At 36.5% G+C, this 23,803-nt stretch overlaps 1 protein-coding gene across 1 annotated transcript in view; it reads right to left on the bottom strand.

Moving 5' to 3' along the window:
* LOC138692634 (uncharacterized) overlaps positions 1-21,501 on the bottom strand; it is a 94,448-nt gene extending 72,947 nt beyond the window's left edge. Inside the window, exons 1-2 of the mRNA XM_069815702.1 lie at positions 21,363-21,501; positions 304-2,858 (exon numbers count right to left, since the gene is read on the bottom strand). Coding sequence (XP_069671803.1) covers positions 304-2,829 — 2,526 coding nt within the window. The 5' untranslated portion in view covers positions 2,830-2,858; positions 21,363-21,501. The remainder of the gene's footprint in view (positions 1-303; positions 2,859-21,362) is intronic.
* Positions 21,502-23,803: the final 2,302 nt, after the last annotated feature.

Here is a 23,803-nt window from a genome sequence, read left to right as displayed (position 1 = left end):
TCTGTCAAGCTGAATACCGGCTCTTTCTGGGGGTAAAAAATACGGCAGGAGCATGGTCCTGACTACATCAACTCCTTGTGCCGAGGTCAAAAAAGTACTTCTATATCACCATACTCATATCCCATATGGCATTAAAGGTTATCTTTAGTTAAAAAAAAAAAATTCTAGTAATTCACTGCATGGATTACTGTGTACCTGGATGTTTAAGTAAACCCACCCCTCTCAAATTATTAGTCATAAAAAATTACTCTGCCACAATACCGGCACTTTCTAGTTAGGATTAAACAGATTTGAGATACTCACCTCCTGTAAGAATGGTACATTGACTTCTGCTGGAATTCTGCACTCATATTCAGAACGTTTACTCCTGCGCAAGTTTCCAATAAATTCGTCTAGTTGTTGACAAGTCAGAGTTAAATTATAGCTGTTCGTTTTCAATACATGCTGTAAATCTTGCTGACGAATTTTTTTGTATCTTCCTTTTAGAAATGGAAGGGCATGGTGAATAATATTGGAATTACTTTTCTTTTCTTCTGTGAAGTACTTAAATGGATCTGGAAGAACTTCCAAGAACCCTTCAACACTAAACTGTTCAGTATACTTCTTTCTTTGGTCTAATGCTTTCTGTCTCTTATCATACTCTTCACGTGTAGGGTAATCTCCTTTTTCAAGAGCATTTGCTACAAAAGTCTTCATAGCATCCTCATCATTACCAATTTTTTCACAATTTTCGCGCAGATACATTGGATCAGCATTTGGAAGTATGGAGACTAACATCTGATACTGCATTTCAGTTCTCTCTTCATCTGGTTGTGCAGAATCAGATGGACCAGGCTGTGGTTCATCAGGAAATGGAACTGGTTTCTGACGACGTGGATAGTCATCAGTTTCTACCAATCTCGTTATTATATCAATCAGAGATTCTTCTGTTTCAATCATGTGGCACTGTTGCTGTAAGTACAATGGATCAGCATTTGGAAACATTTCCATCAGTCTTGATCTATATTTCTGTTGATTTTCTGTTAATACAATTTCATTTATTGGGACACCTTCTTCTAAATTTCTTTGATTCAATTCTACTGTTTTCTTAATTTTGCTTGGTGAATAATCATCAACAGATTCTGACTTTCTTTTATTTTTCCCTTCTGCTGAAGCAGGTCTTGGCAATACACTTTCATCTGAACTACTATTTTCTGTGGAAGATGATGGAATTACCGGTTCTATTGCTGGAACATGATTAGATTCTGTCTCAATATTATTTTCATCTTTCTTGCTGCAAGTGTCTGATTGGGTAAAGGATTTAACTGCAAATTTACCTTCACTCTTTGGATCACGAATCAAGCACATTTTAAGGTTTGATGTAGAAGTAATACCCACGTCTCCAGAATTATAAATAGCAATTTCCTCCTTAGCATTCTGGTCTGCAAACTCACTTGGTACTGAAGTACTTGAAACCTCACTCACATCTGTTTTTTTCATATCTGATGTTTTGAGATCATTGTGACTTAGAGGAATCTGCTCATAGAATGGAATATTTATTTTCTTATTGTCATCATTTTTTAGATCTGTTGAAGACATTTTGCAGCCTCCATTCATGTTCCTTGAAATATCCTTTGTTACATTTGTTCTTTTACACCAAGATGTAGATGGTAGACTTTCAATGTCTAATGACTCCAATGCTTTTGTATTAGTTGAAGTGCATTGTTGAGATCCAGTAAGAACATTCATCTCAACAGCATTTTTTATCACTTTCATGTTTTCTTTTGATGATGTACAAGGTTCTAACAGGGACTCTCTCTTCAAAATTATGTTACTGGAATGATTTGTGTCTTTGGAACTACTGTCCACAGAATCATTTGTAACTATATCACCTGGATCAGATAACTCCATTCTTAAGAATTCTTGCATGACTATCTGAACTCTATTCTTGCGATCCAAGTTTGCCTCTAGAAAAGAATATATCTGTTCTAAATTCTGCCTTGGCACAATACGATGTATAAGTTTAGCCTCATCAAGCAACTTGCATCGAATTTCATCTTGATCCTCAAATTCCAACCCAGAATCGTCCATCTCTCTAACAAATGAATTATGTTCTTCCACAACTTCAGGTTGCAAAGTGACATCATATTCAGTATTATTGTTTGGATCATTATTATTGACATCACATATAAAGTCTTCACTCTGGTAACCTGAACGAGGTATGCAATCAACACTACTGGTATCTGTATTATTTTGAGTTTTCAAGTAAGTAACAGTGCTCTCTACTGTTGCACTAGGTATCATTACATTATTTTCAGTTACTGAATTGTCTGCTGTTGCAGGGATGTCTGTTTCATGGGTTTCAAAATTATCATTTTTGTCATAAAAAGGAAGACTGGGTAAAACAGCAGGTAAATTCTGTGCTTCACCATTAACATAGATATTATCTGTATCATTATTAACATTTTCATTTGCGTCATTTTGAAAATTTATTTCTTCAGCAGGATGTGAATCCGACATAGACAAATCCAATACAGCTGGTTCATTTAGAATGGGATATTCAGGGGATGATGTATAATGAACATCATCCAAGTCATCATCATCATCATCATCGTCATAACTATCATCTGAAACATCAATTACATCTTCAGTATGATTTCTCAAGCCTAAGGTAACCAAAAGATGGGTAGTTACAAACTGCACTCGATCTGTTCTAAATGAATGAGTTTCTAGTAATTCATATATTTCATTTGCATCTACTGCTCTCTTCACGTCAAACTTTTCCAGTTCCTTTTGCACTTGGCCAACTTCAGCAAACAATGCTTCAACATCTTCAACAGCAGTTGACATTTTGAAGTTCTAATAGTAACTGCGAATATCTGCAGACATAAACAAAAAAGAAAATTTATTTGCCAAATATTATTTTGATCACAATGCTGCAATAATATCATACAAAAAGTACAGTTAATACAAGCAAGCTGAAAAAATTAGGCAAATTCTTACTGATAGTGAAGATGAAATGGAAAGAGAAGTTTAAGACCTAATGATTTATTGATCTCATTTTGTTTTGTGTAATTGTTCCCTCCCCCCTTCTTGTTAGATAATATGATGTGTTGTATGAGTATTAAGATATAGGAGAGTGGTTTGTTCAGATATTACGTGAATAAATGTAAAGCTTGCTCAATAGATTAGTTTCTTTAGTGATATTGTTAAAGGGAGTTTTCTGTAGTATCTGTGCAAGTGTAAGTCATAGAGGATCAGATATTAAGGTCTGACCATAGTCAGGCACAACATGAGTAACTAGGAGGCATATGATTTGGCAGAGTGGCTAAAATTGTAAAATAAGACATACCTGGGGTAACATAATTGTAATAGGTCTGTCTTACAAAAATAAGAAGGCTGGAATAAATATCCCTATATTCTAATTTTTTGTAATATCATACAAAACAAGCAAACTTTTGTTCGACTACACAGTACATTCAATTACATAAACTTATAACTAACTTCGCAAATGATTACAAGACTTAGAATTATGTGTATGGTTGCCATACATCCATATTTTGTATGAACTTTTATATTTTAAAACCTGTGTCCATGTGAAAAAATGTTCGTATTTTTTGGTTCCGGCTCAGAAAGGAGATTAATAATAATTACTTGCTACATCCATGAAGAGATGACACTTATTACATAGTCCACCAATGGTAATAGCAATTATTTTGTAGACTTTGCTTTTAAAGATACATCGAAGACCAAAGTACTACATTCACAGATTATATAATTTTGTTATACTGACTGCATTCTCTACTACATCAACGTTTTTTGTTCAATAACTCTGCAACTTGAATACTCGTACTCCTTGGCTTCGTCAATGTATATATAGTCTTAACATTCGTAGCATTGTAGGTTCATTCTTTTTGTGTTTATGTTGAGAGTGATTTTAACAGAGGAAAGTTTTATTTTACGCAGGTAAAATAACGAAAAGAAAGTGTAATTTCTCAAATGAGTTACAAACAGAATATCCATTTCTGAAACACATATTTTTACAAAGTTCTACTGAAGATGAATTTATGTTCCCTGTTTGCAATGCAGTTTTCAATTTTATTGCATTCGGTGGCCTTAGAGATATAAATAAGCATGCAGGAAGTCAGAAACATTTCAAAGCTGCTAAGGCTTCTAGTGTGAGCAAAATTATATGAGGAGCTCGGAATCAAAATATGTTATGTCCACAAATGAAAACTTTTCAGGAGAATCGAAAAACTAAAAGCACCTAAACGTCTGACAAATTTAAAGGTTTGAAAGCAATAACATGTTTAGAATTATACACAAAATTTGGTGACACTAGTGCGCAAAATAAAAAAAAAAAATATTCAAGCCTAATATTCCAGGATATTATTTGGCAGATTTTTATTGCAGACCTTTGTATGGCCAACATGGCAGCTCTGCTATTTTTGTTAAAAATGGTACTGTGACTAAAAAAGTAACTATCTTTCTCATTTAGCTATGTACTCCTTATCTGAGGTTTGTTCGGTTTTTATATGTGATTTAAATGTATTGTGTTTATCATTTTATAGCTCACCTAATGGTATTAGAACTGATAAAGATTTATTTTTGACTAAATTATACAATCTTCTGAACTGAATGGAAATTATAATACCATTTTAACAGGTGATTTTAATATCGATTTTTTGACTAATTTTATTACAATGATCTTAGATGTTGTCACCACTTTTAAAAATAATAACAAAACTAACACTAAAAATAAATAACTACTTGGTTAATTTAATCTTCTAATATATCATTTTAGCAACAAGACATAACACAATCACTCTATTCGCACATCTCACAAACTGAAATGAAGAGATACAAAGAAATGTGAGTGACAAGGAATGTTTCTTATCATACTTATGTTTCAAAAAAAGCCAAGCCAGGAGACTACAAGGGTGCTTGCAGCTACAAAAGAAAATTTTGTCAGCAATTCAAGTACTCTCAAAGACAGGCACTATAAAAATCTTACAAGGGTTCGTTGCCATAAACAGATCAGCAAAATGAGAAGCTCTGTTCTGTTTTACTAGTATTCAAAGCAAATCCATTACTATTATACCATGTTTCAATGCATATCATCCTTTAGTTTATTATTTTCATGTAAAGCAATATTTATGGCTAAATAATCTGTAAACATATATGTCTCCAAGCGTTCATTCCGAATACAGACACAGAGGTCAATATATATCAAGAATAACACAGAACCTAGCACTGAACCCTGAGGCACATCATGCTCAATAGTTTAAATGTAGATAGATTACCATTTATAAACACAACCTGGTGTCTATTTATCAAATATGAAGAAATAAGTTTGATATTATTATGACTAAAACCATAAAATCTTAGTTTTTGCAAAAGAATGCCATGATCAACTGTGTCAAAGGCTTTGGTTAAATCAAAGCTACTGGCACACCATCATCAAGGTTATCATAACAATGCTGAATAAAACAAGTGAGAGTATCTAAGGTACTTTTAGAAGACCTAAAACCATAATGACTCTGAGAAAATAATTTATTATCCTCGAAATAGTTATAAATTTGTTTATTAAGTATAACCTCAAAAACCTTTGACACAATTGGAATTATGCTTTCAGGCCTACAATTACCCAGAAAGAGTTAATTTCCTTTTTTGAAAACAGGAATAACCTTAGAATACCTGAATGCATCAGGAATAATATTATCATCAATGCATTGATTAAAAATATCAGTTAATGGTTCACAAATAAAAACTGAGGCAATTTTCAATATTCTAGAATTCATGCCATATACACCAAGGCATGAATTAATAATAATAATCAGTGGTGCTACAGTCCATGAAGGGGCAAGATCGACCAGCCGGCTGCTGGCCTCACGGCCACATGCCGAAGCAGAGGTGGACGATCATCCAACCAGAATGGAGGTATCGTGTGATTAGCACGATGAGCCCCCCAGCCGTTATAGCTGGTTTGCGTAACTGGATTTCGCTATCTATAGTAGCTCCCCAAGTGCATCACGATGATGGGTGGGCACCGGTCCCATACACTGGCCGAAATTTCATGAGAAAATGTCTTCTCCTATGAGGACTCACCAGCGTGCATTCTGTAAAGCGAGTCCCAGACAGGATGCCTTAGACCACGAAGCCATGGTGCGGGACTAGGCACGAACTATTACTAAGTTTTAATATAGCAGAATAAGTCGCTTCAACAGCAACATGCCTAAATGAAAATGTAGGATAAGGTTTGATTAAATTACTAAGTAAACACTCCACATTATTACCATTGTTACTACTGTTGTATGATATGTTATTAATTACTTACTCAACACCATCAATAAAAACCTATTAACATTTTCAGCACTTAATTCTGGGTTCATACTAGTATTAGAATCCTTATTAATAGGGCTAGATATTTTATGATGTAGTATATATTTTCTGGTAAGGCTCTTCCTCTGGCTAACTAGTGAAACTGATAAATTAGCGAACCTGCACTTAAGGTCTATATTTACTATTTAAGTAGTACAATATAGACCTTAAGTGCAGGTTCCCTAATTTGTCACTTTCGCTAGTTTGCCAGAGGAGGGACGTATGTTCCTTAGATATATATAAATGCTTGTTATGAAAAAACTAATTGATTTAAAGTACTTTGTTAAGTCATATTTATGCATATTTGACCATTTCTATGTGCTAGAGCATATTTTAGTAATTTAACGGTCATAATCGGCATATTTTCAGTCTTTCAAGAAGTAAAGAACTTTTCTCGTACAATTTCTTTCTTCGATGTTCATTTGAGATGTTAAATTTCTCAGAATTACATATCGCATTTTGTTTCCTGGAAAATGGTAAAATGTACCTTCTTCCCCTTTTTCGTTTCACAATATGGATTTATCCTTATGTACTACTGAATAAATATTTGTGTAGGCTATTGTTTTGCGACAAGCAGGTAGCTACTGGAGCCTGTCTTTATAATCTGTGTACTGGACTTTAGACAAGGGTCTCATTGAGTTTTTGAATCTTGTTGAAACCGGAAGTGTGTGTAGTAAAGTTCACAAAAAAATGCCAAAAGCAAAGCAAAGTATTCAAATAAAATTAAAACAGTGTCTCGATATGGTCAGAAAGTGTTTTCGAGTGATGGGAATATACTGTATTGTAAACTGTACAACAAAAGAGTAACTGCAGAGAAAATATTTAACATTGAGCAGCATGTGAGAGCAGAAAAACACAAAAGTGGTATATAATGAATTGAAAATGGAAAAATACTACAGCAAATACTCCTAGGGGAATCCTACCAATCTTATTCACCATTCTGTGAAGAACTTTGTACAACCTTCCTTTGTGTCGACATTCCCCTAAGTAAACTGAATCATCCAAAACTTCATGAATTCTTAGAAAAACACACAGGCAAATCTCTTCCCATTTCTTTCACGATAAGAGAAGACATCAGCCGAGGTTACGAAAAAACTATGCAAGAGATCAGACAATGAGTTGCAAATAAAAAAAATATGGGTTTCAATTGATGAAACCACAGAACTCTATGGGAAGATAAGTTACATTGCAAATGTTATTGTGGGAATTTTGGAAGAAGATAGTTCAGGTGAACATTTTCTAATAAACTGTGCACATTTATAAAAAGCCAATTTTTCCAACATTAGTAAACTGTTCGACAGGTCTGTGGTGTCATATGGCCCAAAGGCATTCAGCATGACAATGTACTGCTCTTTGCAACAGATGCTGTGCCTTATATGGTGAAAGCTGCAGATTCAATCAAAACATTATATAGTAAAATGGTGCATGTGACTTGTTTGGCTCACGCCTTACACAGAGTTGCAGAAGAGATTCATAGTCAATTCAGTGAGATTGATAAATTAATTAGGTGTGTCAAAAAGGTCTTCTTGAAAGCCCTTTCACGTGTTGCATCATTTAAGTTGGTAGATTCAAACATTTCCTTGCCGCCTTCTCCCATTTTGACAAGATAGAGATCCTGGATTAATGTCTGCAACTATTACTGCCAGAACTTCAAGGTTGTGAAAAACATCATTGATTCATTTGACAGCAGGCAAGCCGCTTCAATTAGACTAACTCAAGAATTAATGTTTAATTCCGACATTTCAGGCCAACTTTCATATATCATATCCAATTTTGGGTTTCTTCCTGCTGCTATAATTGCTTTGGAACAATCAAAAGTTCCACTATTGAAGCAGATAGAACTAGTGAAGAAACCTGTGAATAACTTTGATATTGTTTGTGATAAAGTGGGGCAAGAAGTGTCAAAGAAAACGGAAAAGGTGTTGGCATATGCCTTAATTAGTTACATGTTTATAATATTACTTATAATATTTACAACATATGCAACAATGACGAGTTAGTGAAATTACAAGTATTTGCAATCGAGGAACGTACATTATTCTGATACAAATTGTAGTCCATTACAATAAATATGTCAATGTGCATTTTTAAGTGTGAAAAAGTGAAATTCCTTCTGTTTTCACTAAAAATATGCTTGTGCTGCAAGGACGTTTGCTCAATATCACACAATGTTATAAGTGCATATTTAAAATAAACACTATTAGAAGATTGATAAATGGGCAATTTACTAGTGTTATATATTGAAGCGCGTGGGCTTACAGCTGTTTCGGTATATACACCATTGTCGGAGCCTACTGGATCATAGTGTCCTCTTGATATCGCTGCCTGTTGTAGGGTTGTGTTGTAGTGTGGAGTCAAATAGTGAGTATGTTCTGAAATTGATCTGTTTGTTGAGAATTTGATTTGGGTGTGTTTTAGTGTGTCTGTATATTTCATATTGTTCTAGTGTGTTGAGTTTTTGGTTTTTGGGTTGAATGTATAGGATTTCCATGTCTGTATCTATGTTGTTGTATGTATGGTTAGCATTAGTTATGTGTTCGGCATATGTAGATGTATTGTGTCATCTGGTTATTGCTTTAATGTGTTCTTTGTAGCGTGTTTGGAATGATCTTCCTGTCTGTCCAATGTAGAACTCGTCGCAACTATTACATGTGAGTTTGTATTATACCTGTGTGTTGTTTATTTGTTTGTGTTGTTTGTGTGTTGAGGTGTCTTTGTAGTGTGTTTTCTGTTCTGTATGCTATGTTGTATTTCTGCTTTCTGAATGGTAATGCGATCTTATGTGTGCTTTTGTTTTCGTATGTTAGTGTGATGTATTTCTTGTGTTCTTGTGTTTGTGTTGTATTTTATGTGTTTTTGTGTTTGTTAAGTTTTTGTTTTGTCTTCCTTATGATGTTGTCTATTATGTTTGGATTATAACCATTTTCTTATGTTATGTATTTGATTGTGTTCACTTCTTCATTGTAGTGTTGTTGGCTCATGGGTATGTTGAGTAATCTGTGTACCATTGTCCTGAATGCAGCGTGTTTGTGTTGTATGGGGTGGTTGGATGTGTTGTGTATGTGTGTGGTGGTGGTGGTGGTTGTTGGTTTTCTGTATATTTTGAAAGTGTGTTTGTTGTCAACTTTTGTTATGGTGATGTCTAGGAAATTTATGGAGTTGTTGTTTTCGAGTTCCAGTGTGTACTGAAGTTTTGGGTGTATTTTGTATATATATATTGGTGTAGTTTGTGTATTTGTCGTTTGTTTCTTTTGTATAGTATGAATATGTCATCTACGTATCTGTGCCAGTATATCATGTTGTCTGCGTGTTTGTTGTGGTCGTTGTTGAGTATGTATGTTTGTTCTATGTTGTGTAAAAATATCTCTGCTAGTATGCTAGAAATGGGTGATCCCATAGGCAATCCTTCAGTTTGGGTGTAGTATTTGTTGTTGTAAGTGAAATAGTTTTGCTTTGTGATAATGTCTGTAATTTGGATGATTTGTTCGATGTGTTCTTGTGGTGTGTTATCTATAAGAATTTGTTTTAGTATCTGTAATGTGTTTTGTATTGGTATGTTAGTGTATAAACACAGTCTAATATATACAGTCACGAAGCTCAATACGTAGTAAATATGCATCCATAGATAGTTGCTCACCACTAAGATCACTAATATCGCCTCATTACAGACAATGTGAAATAGTACCAGCACAGTCTATTGTTCCTAGCACCCTCACAACTCAAGCTTCGTGACTGTATATACTAGACTGTGGTATAAGTTAGTGATATCGAAAGATGCTAGTGTTGCACTGTGTGAGATGTGTTGGTGTTTTGTTTTGTTGTCTGTTTTTCAAGTTTTATATTGTTTCTGATGACTTTGTCCATGTGTGCGGCTAGTTTGTGTGCTGGTGCATGTTTGTAGTTGATTAGTGGTCTGATTGGTATGTTTTCTTTATGTATCTTGGGTAGTGCGTTGAGTTTGGATGCTACTGGTTTGATGAGTTTGAGTTGTTGTTTCATATTGTGCAGTATTATGTATTTATTTTGTTGATGTGTTTTTTATTGTGGTGTGGTATTGTGTGGTGGGGTCTTTTTCAAGTTCTGTGATGTTGTTTGTTTAAAGTATGTTTCTATTTTGTTGTGTAGATCTTGTTTGTATAATATTACTGTGCAATTGCCTTTGTCTGCTTTGATGATGGTAAGGTTGTGTTGTTGTTGTTTTGCTTTTAGTGTTTTTATTGTCTTCTGTTCTCTTTTGTTTGTGTTGGGTTCGTGTATTTTGTTTGTGTGTCTTATGATGTCTTGTCTAATGTATTCTAGGTGTTCGGTTTTTGTGTTTAGTGTTGCTGTTTCTGTGTTGATGATTGTCTGTGTTCTTTGTTTTGGTCCTGTGTTGTTATGTGGTATGTTTTTTTTTTTAATTTACTGAGTATGCCCCAATGAGAAAACTCATATATAGGAGCTATAGAAGAACACATACATATGTTATACAATATAATTGAAAAGTCATGAAAATACAATCTGTGAAAAACAAACAATAACACAAGAATTTATGAAAGAAAGAAAGCAAAATAAGAACAAATAGTAAGATAACATAAAGTTTTGGGCAGAAAGAAGAAAAAGTTTGAAACCATGAAATAAATAAATCACCTGAGAATTAAAATAAATAATCTTCCCAAAAACGCATTTTTAAACAATTCTTAAAACACCGGCAATTTGGTAAAAGTCTATGTTCTAAAGGAAATGGTTTTAATCCTTTTTCCAATAGGATAAGTTACATTGCGGTTGAAGGTTATGTTTGTTGTGTTATGTATTTTTGGGTGGAATTTGTGTTCTGATTTGTATGTTTTTGTTTGTTGTGTTTTTAGTTTAGCTATCTTGGTATTGTGTCGCTTCTTTATTTTGTGACTGATGTTGGATATTATTTCGTTGGTGTGTGTTATGATTTCTTCTAGTTCTGTATGTGATGTGTGCTAGACATAGGTATGCTTTGTAGGCGTTTGTGTTAGGTTTGTTTTTCATGTAATGTAGGTGTTTGATGTTGTTATGTATGTGTAATTTCTGTGCTTGGGTTTTAGTTTTTTGAGCTGTATGTATGGTGTTTTTTTAAGACACCTCAACACACAAACAACACAAACAAATAAACAACACACAGGTATATACAAACTCACATGTAATAGTTGCGACGAGTTCTACATTGGACAGACAGGAAGATCATTCCAAACACGCTACAAAGAACACATTAAAGCAATAACCAGATGACACAATACATCTACATATGCCGAACACATAACTAATGCTAACCATACATACAACAACATAGATACAGACATGGAAATCCTATACATTCAACCCAAAAACCAAAAACTCAACACACTAGGACAATATGAAATATACAGACACACTAAAACACACCCAAATCAAATTCTCAACAAACAGATCAATTTCAGAACATACTCACTATTTGACTCCACACTACAACACAACCCTACAACAGGCAGCGATATCAAGAGGACACTATGATCCAGTAGGCTCCGACAATGGTGTATATACCGAAACAGCTGTAAGCCCACGCGCTTCAATATATAACACTAGTAAATTGCCCATTTATCAATCTTCTAATAGTGTTTATTTTAAATATGCACTTATAACATTGTGTGATATTGAGCAAACTTCCTTGCAGCACAAGCATATTTTTAGTGAAAACAGAAGGAATTTCACTTTTTCACACTTAAAAATGCACATTGACATATTTATTGTAATGGACTACAGTTTGTATCAGAATAATGTACATTCCTCGATTGCACGTTGTACGTTCCCTACAACAGGCAGCGATAAGATGACGTTATGATCCAGTAGGCTCTGACGATGTTGTATATACCGAAACAGCTGTAAGCCCACACACTTAAATATATAACACTAGTAAGTTGCCCATTTATCAGTCTTCTATTAATGAGTGTTAGAAGTAGTGTATGCAAGATGCAAGACTCAAGATGAATAAACACTATTGTCTACATTATTGACACTAAGCTGTGTGCTGTTGGTTTTACACACTTCTGAATAGCCAGGATTTTTTTTTAAGGACATGTTGCAGTTTCACTTTAATTCTGTCTGTAGCTGGTCCATCGGGAACCTTTCTAATTGTCTCTGAAATATTTCGCACTGCTCAAAGAGTATCACACAGTGAAGCAATAGATGTCTCAAGAAAGGTGATAGTTTTTGATAAGGTGTTAAAGTTATTTGAAATAAACAATAGATTCATAAAAAGGTCTTCTGAAAGAAGTGTTTTTGGTGATCGAATGGCACAATTGTCCTCACTGTCAAAGCTTCGCAACACTTCAGCTATCTTTTTATAATGTTGTGCGTAACAGATGACTGCAAGTAGCCAGGTTCCCCATCGCATGATGACTGGCTGTGGTTTTAGAGTAATATGTGTTGCAATTTCTTTGAATCTCAACATTCTGGATGGAACTTTGCAGAACACCTTCTTATCACTTGCTATAAAGTTGTCAACATCGCCAAAACAGGACCGAACCTCTTCTGCCACCCTTTGGAGTACATGGGCTACGCAAGTGAGGTGAATTATGTTGGGGTATATATGGTTTTTAATTTATTTCCTGCTTTGATCATATAAGCAGCACCATCTGTCACAAATATCATATTATCCCGTTTAATGCCCTCAGGCAATAAAAGAGTCACAGATGTCTCAAAAAGATCAACAATAGTTGCACTATTTACTTTTTCTAGTATTTCTGATGTCAACAAAAATTTATTCCTGGTTCATTGGAGGACATCACTCCAACAACGTGAGCTACATATCGTCCCACAGCATCCGATGTCTCATCTATAGATACAAATATTTTGTTACTACCTATAGCTGTTCGAATACGGTTCAGAGTTTTTTTGTATGCAGACGATAAATAGGTTGTACGCATTGATGTTATACTAGGCAGTTTTCTAGACGTGTATTTTTCCATAAACCATTGAAAATATGGATTACTGAGCTTATGTATTCGAATATTCACAGATACCATCATCTCATACAAATCATTATAAAACTCAAGAGTTTGTAAACCGTGTAGGTGAGAGAAATTATGGCAAACGTTCACTATGCTTTTTCGTTTCACAGTGCTTTTGCAAATCTTTATGAACGTTTACTTTCAGTTCTGTGTTGCACACTTTACAGTGTATGTTATCGCCCTCCACACTAATATACTCACTTCCAAATGCAGTTGCAATTGCATTCCGTTTAGAGCTCTTGTCTGACTGCATTGTATTATGTTTAGGCCTACACCACTGCACACAGAATCACGATCACAACCACTTTGCCATTAAATGACAACAGCAACAGTAGTACTGTAGGAACTGTATGTAAGCCACTACAATGCAAAAAAAAGCAGACAGCGGCAAAGAGCAGCATTGGTTCAAATCCTAAAGAAATCAAACATGTGTTCGTTCTCTGGCGCAGCACACACAGGTTGTCCTTTCCTGTCACAGTGCAGTCAGTACCTTTGAAACCATGGCCTACATGACGTCAAACTAGGCAATTAACAATTAACCTAAAATCCGTCCACGCTGGGACAAAGTGTCGTCCCTGATAATGATGTTAGAACTTAAACTTATGAACAGCCTAAGAGATATTTCCAAGTAGGAATCCTGTTTATAATTCCTTGTAGTTCTGTAGTACTACAACAGTGGTGTGAGAGTCCTGATAGTGTTGAATAATTGGGAGACAGTGAACGTAGTTGATCCTGAGCTCGACCCATCCGCCGCCCTTGTTAAGTAAAGAGAAAGTTGTCACGACATAACCATTTTAAGGCTATATGCGATTTCTTAGATGATTTACCATATGATTCTTCAACTATGAAAAAAGGCAAAGAACTAGCAGGTAAACAGGAATTGCAAGATGAACTTTTTACTGTACACGATTACTGCCATTATGAAGTTGGAGGAGCAGTGTCCTGAAAAAGATGCACAGTGGGCTGTTCTGATGGATGTGAAGGAAGCACTGCAGGGTATTGGAAAGAGGATGCAAGAAATTGTCGCACACCCTGCTCCACCTCATCATTGTTTTGGAAGTGACGTCCCGAAAGTGCGGCTTTCAATGCAGGGAACAGGTGAAAGTCAGATGGGGCAAGATCAGGACTGTAACCGGGTGAGCCAATCTCTCCCATCCGAAGCGACGAATGTGATCTTGTGTGAGCCTTGCTGTGTGTGGTCTTGCGTTGTCGTCCAAGAGCACAACACCTTCACTCAAGAGCCCTGGTCTCTTTCGTCAAATGGCGTACCTGAGTTTGGTGAGGGTGTTGCAGTAGCGTGCCGCATTGGTGGTCCCTTCATGGAGGAAATCCAGGAGTGTGACACCTTTTGCGTCCCAGAACACTGTGGCCATAACCTTTCCTGCAGAGGATGTCACTTTGAATTTTTTCTTCACTGATGAAGTGGGATGGTTCCACGTCATTGAGGCGGCCTTGGTTTCTGGGATAAAGTGGTGCACCCATGTCTCATCGCCTGTGACGACTCTGAACAGGAACTCATTTCCCTCTCGTGCGTACTGTATCATGTGATAGAGGCTGATTCCCATACTTGCACTCTTGTGATCTGGGGTCAGGTTTCTCAGCACCCACCTTGCACAGACTTTTCGGTAACCCAACACATCATGGAACATGTGATGGGCCTGAGCACGACCAATATGCAATGTGGACGCCACCTTTGATACTGTTATATGCCTGTCCACTAACACCATGTCCTGTACTATGGCAATGTTGTTTTCATTTGTGGATGTGGAGAAACGCCCACTTCGACCTTCATCCTCCACACTCTGCCTTCCTTCACTGAACATGCAACACCAGTGACCAACCATTTGACGAGACATGACCTCTTCACCATACACGGTCTGTAGGCATTCATGGATGATGGACACACTACTCCCACGTGCCCATTCATACCGGATAACAGCACGCACTTCCATTGGCGACCATGTTGTCAGCACATGTCTGTCTGCCATCGTGATTTTTACTCAAATAACCTTGGGCACGCCGTTCAACTGCTACGCTCTTTCTCGGCGATCTGCGCATGTGTCCTTCCCCCTCTGCTGACGCTATTCCGTCGTTGAACCAGTAACATGTGTAGTTTCTTATGGTTATTGTTTGTTTCAACTGCTGTATCAACTTCACATTAAAAAAAAAAATTACGAAACTTACTTTCGGAACACCCCTCATATATTAATGTTGTTAAAGTCCACTTCACGTATTTCAAGGAAATACTGAAAATTTCAGCCAAAATAATAATTTTAAAATCCAATGTTTTTGTTCTTAATTTCGTGGAATAATACATATTTACATTAACAATAATTTTGTAAAGGCAAATTCAGCTCCAAAAGAGCATAAAAGCTTTACTTATAAATATCCACATATTCGTGTAGGTACTGCATAAGACAGTCCACCACTGTGAAACGAGCAGGCCCAGGTTCAAATCCTGGTTGGGACAAGTTACCCAGTCGAGGTTTTTTCCGAGGTTTTCCCCCCTCAACCAAATGGAGCAGAATTCCTGGCTAACTTTCAGTGCTATACATCAAATCTTTTTAACGTCATTAATTTCAACTTCATCTATCATCTTTCAATAGTTTCAAGTGAACTGAAGATGCAGCAGATGTAGTACTGCAATTTGCATACAGATCACATCTGTCTGAGAGAGCTGCGTAAGTACCAGGGGGACGGAGAGGCTTTCATAGCAAAATGCGTCAGAACTGGGCGCTGTGTAGTTGAATGAACAGATGGCATCACAGTGAATCATGATACCTATAGTAATGCGCTCTTCAATGCAGGATGTAGTAACAAGGTTGTGAACAGATGGCATCGATCTGAGAAAGCTGTAGAATTTCTATGGGGACAATGGGTGTTGTAGCTGAATCAATAGATACTATCGAACAGTCAATCATGATGATACTTAAAGGAATGCAGTCCTGAGAATTTAAACAATCATTCCCATAATAAGGAGGTTAGCACAATAAACCTCAGGCTGCAGTGCAAGCTTTTGGGCCCTCTTCAGTAGGAAAAAAAACTGCATAGGACAACAATCCACATTGTTTCACAGACAAAAAAACCTCAGCATAAACAAATTCTTCTCATAGAAGAAAACTTCCATGAAATTAATGCAAGTCTTGAACGTGACTGCATCATCTCTTCACAAAGTTACGAAACTTCCATACTACCTTAAGCTTTATAAAACACCAGTGCAGCAACTTAGATCGGATGCCGTTACCTGGTATCAAAGCATAGATTTGAGGGGGTTTTGCAGTCTATTCAAGATATGTAATCAACTCACAGTTAATAATTTTTTTCCAATAAAGCCTGGTTTACACTACAATAAAGTAAATTCTCAAAACAACATTTTTTTTAGGTTCAGAAAAACAAACATCTAGCTAGCGAAATTCCTCTTCATGATGTCAACATGAGATTTTTGTGCACTCTTAGAGCAACATGAATAATAGGGCCAATCTTTTTACAGAAACAATAAATTCACAAAGGTGGGTTCATATGGAACGAACTTTATTGCCTTTTTTTTTTTTCTGGCAACTTAAGCAGGAAGGAGTATCCACAGTTCCAACATGGCTCGGCTACTGTTCACACAACACTCATGTCCATAATGCTCAGAAAGAAATTAGTTGGGGACATAACAATTGACAGATATATGTGATCAATTCAATGGCTTGATCTCACACGTGAAATTTTTATTTGTGGGGTACACTACAACTTAGAGTGTATATTCGAACTCTAACACTTAGGAATAGTTGAAACACACCATTCAACAAGGAAGTCGCCATATTCCAGAGGACAAATTGCAACGTGTTAATGCAAATTTCCTGTAGAGGTGCAAAGAATTTTTTATACCTGTGATACCGAGGAAATTTTCAGAAATTCATAAAAACAAGTGTTACTTACCGAAATCTGTTGTGTTTGTTTCCCAGTTATTTTGCGAAGTGAATTTTAAACAGTTAATTTACTGAATAATTTCGAGGGGAAAAATTGTTCCGGGGCCGGGCATCGAACCCTGGACCTTTGGTTAAATGTACCAACACTCTCCCAACTGAGCTACACGGGAACTCTACCAGACACCGATCCAATTTTTCCCCCTATATCCACAGACCTCAAAGTGGGCTGACAACCGTCAAGCAACCAACATTGAGTGCACACTAACTCTGTGTGACTTAAACTGGATCGGTGTCTGGTAGAGTTCCCGGGTAGCTCAGTTGGGAGAGCGTTGGTACGTTTAACCAAAGGTCCCAGGTTCGATGCTTGGCCCCGGAACAATTTTTCTCTCGAAATTATTCAAATCAACTTTACAGGGAGTTATACCTGAAAGCCTGATTTGCATAATACACGTCACTGTTCGTTAACAGAAAACTACAATTTAAGTCACACAGAGTTAGTGTGTACTCAATGTTGGTTGCTTGACGGTTGTCAGCCCACTTTGAGGTCTGTGGATATAGAGGGAAAAATTGGATCGGTGTCTAGTAGAGTTCCCGAGTAGCTCAGTTGGGAGAGCGTTGGTACGTTTAACCAAAGGTCCCGGGTTCGATGCCTGGCCCCGGAACAATTTTTCCCTCAAAATTATTCAAATCAACTTTAAAGAGAGTTATACCTGAAAGCTTGATTTCCAGTTAATTTACTGCCTATAACGTGACTAAAAGATTGCTTGAAACTTTTGTTTTTATCTATTGCCCTTCAGTAAATATGGTACAAAATAAACATAGACAAAAAACGTTAACTTCTTTCTTTTCTCGTGTCATTGCTGTTACTAGTGGAGTTACAAAAGCTTCCTCTCCTGATATTGGTGATATCTCAAGCCCATCACTTCTATTTGATGAACCTAGTAATTTAACCAGAGATACTGTTATAAAAGATACAAACAGTTCCAGCATGACTGCGAAGATTATTCAACGTCATAATGTTCAAAATAGTGAAAGCCAAAAAGCTGGCCTGCAAAGTGAGTGACCGAATGTATGGAATGAAGAAAATATGTAGTCAAGAAAAAAAGAAGCTTATCCGTCGATTGATTGTAGGCAAGGTAAGCTAGGCTCTAAAGTCTGCCAGAAGTAACTACATTAGGTGCACTTAAAAAAAAGTATATTTCTGTATCTAATGAATGGCGCTCATATTCAGGTAACTACTACAGATCAGATCAGATCAGATCAGCTTAAGTCACTACGAAAAAAAAAAATCATCGAACACAAGGAATCCAGTGCTCATACTATAGTACAAAAAATTATTGATATGTCTGAAAAGCAATCAACTGAAAATGTTCGCGAATAAACGAGTGCATCCCACCATGACGCAACAAAAACGAAATTTAGATCAGCTTATTACACTGCGCAGTGACCTCCTTTAGTGACCATTTCGGTTTACTTGAGCTTGTGAAGCTAAATCGAATAGGTATTGGTGTTGCCTTTCGTTCTCCTTACAGTGCTGTTGAAATTATAGAACATGTCTCTCTAAGGAAATGAAGGCTAGAATTATTAGAAAAATAAAGGATGTACCTGGGAAAATATCCCTTGTAATTGATGAGTCTACCAGCCTAAGTTCAAAATCATTATTGGTAGTCTATTTCAAATGTGAAATACGCAAAGAACCACCTATTTTTAGATCTAGTCGAACTTTCTGATCAAAAGCCTGAGACAATATTTCAGAGTTTGTTATGCTGTCTTACCAAACACGGGTTTGATAATGAATACTTCTAACAACATTTGATAGAATTTACAAGCGAAGGTGCCAGCATTATGCTGGGTAAACAATCTGGAGTAGCAGAGAAATTATCATCCCAGTACCAAAATATAATAATTTGGCATTGTATGAATCATCGACTGAGTTAGCTTTAGCCGATGCCATTGATGAAGTAGGCAGTGTCAATCATTTTCAAATAGTCTTAGACAGCTATACACTTTATGTAGCAGGTCACCAATGAATCAATGTCAGTTAGCTAAATAATGACTAAAATCAGCCATATTCTAACAATTAGGTAGGTAGTCAGTTCATTACGAACAATTTCAACTGTTTGGTTTGGCTACAGCTCTTTATTTAGCCATTTTTTAAACGCCAAAGAAGATATGAATAGGTCGTCCACTGAAAGGAGCATGAGGCAATTTTCATCCATACAGTTCTTACTGGATTTGGCCAACAATGTATGACATTTTAGCAGAAGTATCTATTCTTTCTGAAAACTTACAGAATAGAAATGCCTCTATATTCTATTAAGCTTCATTGAATCTCTCAATGAGAAGCCTGGCACGCGAGGTCTAGGGGCCCAAATAGCAATCAAGAATGGACAGTTTTGTTCCATACTATTAACCAATAACCTGAAGATGATTTCCATTAACCGATAACTTTTGTCTTGTTGCAAACAACCTGAAGAAGAACTACTTACAATAATATCTAGACGTCAATCTATGTCAACAGCACTTGATTTTAAAACTGTTGAATATGAAGAGCTCTTGAATCAAATAAAGTTCTTGAATGTGACCAGTGGCCCTCTGATTTACCCGTGAGGTTTGGCGAAGAAGAGATAGAACAGCTCTGCAATATGTTTAAACTAAACACATTCAAAAATGCTTATCGATATTACCTTGACAACAGCCACCATGTCTCCTACCAGGAACAGGCTTTTAATATCACATGTATCTTCACTGATGTTCATTAAACTGCATGGGTCTGCCCTGAGAGATTGGAACCCAAGACCTTATATATCAACATGGTTGAGATCGCATCGTTCAGCTGATGATACCAGAACTCGTGTAGTGAAATGGTCACATCAATATGTTGAGAAAAATGTATATGTGGGAATTTTGTAGTGTCGATGTATTGTACAATGTGATTTAGTATGGTTGTACTTGTGTAATACAATTTGTCTTACTTTATGGTATTTCTTTCTTTGTCTTATTTTCTTTGCATCCAAACCTTTCCCCTTTCCCAAAAGTTAAACACATAAAGAGTTCCAGTACTGTAAAGTTTGGAACTACAACCCCGATAAAGACTGTTGTTGCTGTTGTTTAGTCAACTGTCCGAAGACAGGTTTGAACTTCGTGACACCAATAAGGCATCACTTATGAAGTTATTAGGCAATTAAGCCAGGAGATATGGGGTAGTATGGTCAGTTCCTTTTCCCCTATATTGCATACATCGTTGACTAGTAAGTAACACATTATACTAATCAGTCTTCAGAAGTATACAAACAACTATTGTTCTTCCTCTGACACATATTGTGAAGTGAGATGTACTGCCTGATAATAGATGTACTATCACCCAGAGCCTCAATCAGAGGTAATAAATACTGTAGTGAAGACTTGTAAGGGAGTGGTCAACTCGTGAGGGGGGGAGGCAAGAAAGGGGAACCCATTTTTGTTATGAGCGAGGAATGACAAAAAAAAAATTCATTTACTACTCTTACCAAAGGGGAAAGGAAACTGGCCACCCCACTCCATTGTCTCCTGGCCTAGTTGCCTCATACGTGTTGCCTTATTGGTATCACTTGAGGTTCAGACCTGTCTTCGGACAGTTGACTAAACAACAAACAAAAACTCTTACCAAAATAGAATGTACATGTCTGTCTCTACAAAATACACGATTACTGACATTCGAAACTCAGTCACGAAATAAAGAATCGACAGTCATTCGACGTAGTCACCAACACTCAACAGCTCAGTAAATAATCAGACAATGGATAAATTTCTCAACACGGATTCCTTCTTTTTCCTCTTACTTCAAAATTCCAACCTTGTGCACACAAAATAAATTATTGGCACTGGAAAGTGCCTTTTCGTAAGCATGATGATGCGCATTTGAGAAACGCAGACAAATCTGCTCTTTTTAGTATTGTAAGATACAATTGTCAGTGAGGAATCCGTGTACTGAAATTTTCCCTAAATGAAACCGTAAATGCAAAGTATTTCACAATCTCCTACAATCCTCGCATACGAGGAAAACATCGCCAAATTTATACTGCATGCAAAAAACACCAAAACAACTTACCGGTAACATGTAATTTTAGCAACATTTTTCAATTTCTACATCGGCACAGATTAATTTGTTTAACCATAATTTAAATTCATAGTGACATTTCGCAAATTACAAACTCTCATCAAACCTTGGGGTCTCAGAAAACGAGGTAAACACGCTTCAACATACCAACCACACAGCACAAAAAGACACTTTCCCCAATAGTGTACGCACTTTATGCTTTCCCATTGTCGGTGGCGGACCTGACAACTAGTGGCGCTTCGATCGCTAGGATCCATCAATTGTCTGAAGTCAGATACCTCGAAAATATATTTCTCGCGCGTTTAATGATGAAAGTTGCTAGGGGTTGTTAATATGCTTTGTTGTTGAGAGTTATGTAGATGTCTACAATTTGTCGTGCTTTGAATTAACCAGTAACAAAAGAATATTGTGAGGTGGTTTACAAAATAATTACAACAATTCCATACTGTTTTGTTCCGGGTTGCAGATCGGAATACAGTAGAAATAGTGTAACAAGGCATTTCTTTTCATCTCCCAAAGAATAAGATGAGTTTGGAAAGTGGGCCAGAGCGATTCCGCGGAAAGATAGACAGCTTTCGGTAAATAACCGATCAGACTGTTTTAAACGTCATAAGACAGCAATACCGCGAGTGCGTTGAAAATTACAACCAAGAGTTGTACCTCACATTTTCCCTAACTTACCGAAATGATTAAATATATGAAAATAAACGATACGGAGTGGTAATATTCGAAGAGGTCAAATTCAGAGAAGAAATTCAATTTAATAATTATTCCCTTAAAGTGGACGTATTAAATACGTCCACTTTAAGGGAACAATTATTAAATTGAATTTCAACAAATTTTGTTGATTTCAGAGGTCTCACGTTTGATGTCCAAAAGAAACAATCATGCATTAGTATTTATGCAACACTGGATTCAACCAATTGCTATTTACGCTAGCAGAAACGCTACTCCAGGTGACATTCTCGCTAAAATTCTTATACAATTAGAAGCAGTTGGGACGAGAGCAGTCTGTTTCACTTGTGATGGCAGTCAAACAAATAGAAAGGCCTGGAAGTCTTAGAAATCAATGGAACAAATTTCCAGCATAATATTATATTCCTAATCCGTTCGACAACAAAAAGAAAGATACGGGCATTCTCAGATTTTGTGCACATATTGAAATGCATAAGAAATTATTTCGATGATGAAATCGAACACTCTTGCAAGGAGAAAAATATCAATTTTAGTTTTTATAGGAGACTTTTTAAGGAAGACTTATCTGGATGTTGGAATGTGTAGGGTTTGTCCCAAGTTTGACAACAGCTCATTTAGATCTCTCGTCCTTTAAGGGACTGGATTCCACCAGACACGCGTTCCAACTCTTTAGCAACAGTGTCGCCAAAAGCCTCAAATTTTATCGAGAATTAGGGTCATCGGGTTTCGAAGGCAGTGAGGGCACTGAAGAATGTACAAGGCATTTAAACTGTATTGCCGCCGCATTAAATTCACACATTTCTGCTAAGGCTCTTTATGGAGACTCTTCTGATCACTACTTCCTTAATGATTTTCTTTATTTTGAATCTTGCGTACACCACTTTTAACACTTGAATATAATTAATTGATGAACTAGTGGACTTACTCGTGTTAAATATGTAATATTTGTCAGGCTTACAGCTGTTTCAGTGCTTCACGCACCATCATCAAAGCCTACTAAAACACACCCTGATCAAATCCTCAACACACAGATCAATTTCAGTACACACACACTATTCGACTCTAAAACACACCCCGATTAAATCCTCAACACACAGATCAATTTCAGTACACACACACTATTCGACTCCACACTTCAACACCTTCCAACAATAAAACACACCCTCCTAACAGGCAGAGAAGTTCGAGATGACGCAGCGATCTAGTAGGCTCTGATGATGGTGCGTGAAGCACTGAAACAGCTCTATGCCTGACAAATATTACATATTTAACACGAGTAAGTCCACTAAATCATCAATTAATGATTTTCTTCAGTTTCTCACAACTACAACCAACACATTTGCGTCTGCAACAACAATGTTGCAGAGTACCTTAGAAATGATCGAATGGCTCCGGAGCAAAGGATACAAATACAGTAGAACTCCGATTATCCGTTACCCTATTAACCGATTATGGATTATCCGTCTGTCTTTCTCTCGCTTTTTTTTTTTTTGCTGCAGAAATATATGACGTATGTGCATTGTATTAGCACGTTATTTTTTTCTAGAGTGTGTCATTAGAAGCCTTTAACCTTATACAGTATGGTCTACTGTTCGAGTTGTCGTACTTTATAACTTCTATATAAAATGTCTTCTACGAGTATCAAAACAAATCTTGTACTAAGTATCGAAAGAAAAAGTGTAGGCCTAAATAACTGAGTGGTTTGGGGAAAGAAAAACTGTGGTTCACAGCGCATC

Source organism: Periplaneta americana, chromosome 17 (genome assembly GCF_040183065.1).
Source record: "Periplaneta americana isolate PAMFEO1 chromosome 17, P.americana_PAMFEO1_priV1, whole genome shotgun sequence".
NCBI lineage: Eukaryota > Metazoa > Arthropoda > Insecta > Blattodea > Blattidae > Periplaneta > Periplaneta americana.
Note: the sequence above shows the minus strand (reverse complement) of the source record. Positions and strands in the feature narration are given on the sequence as shown.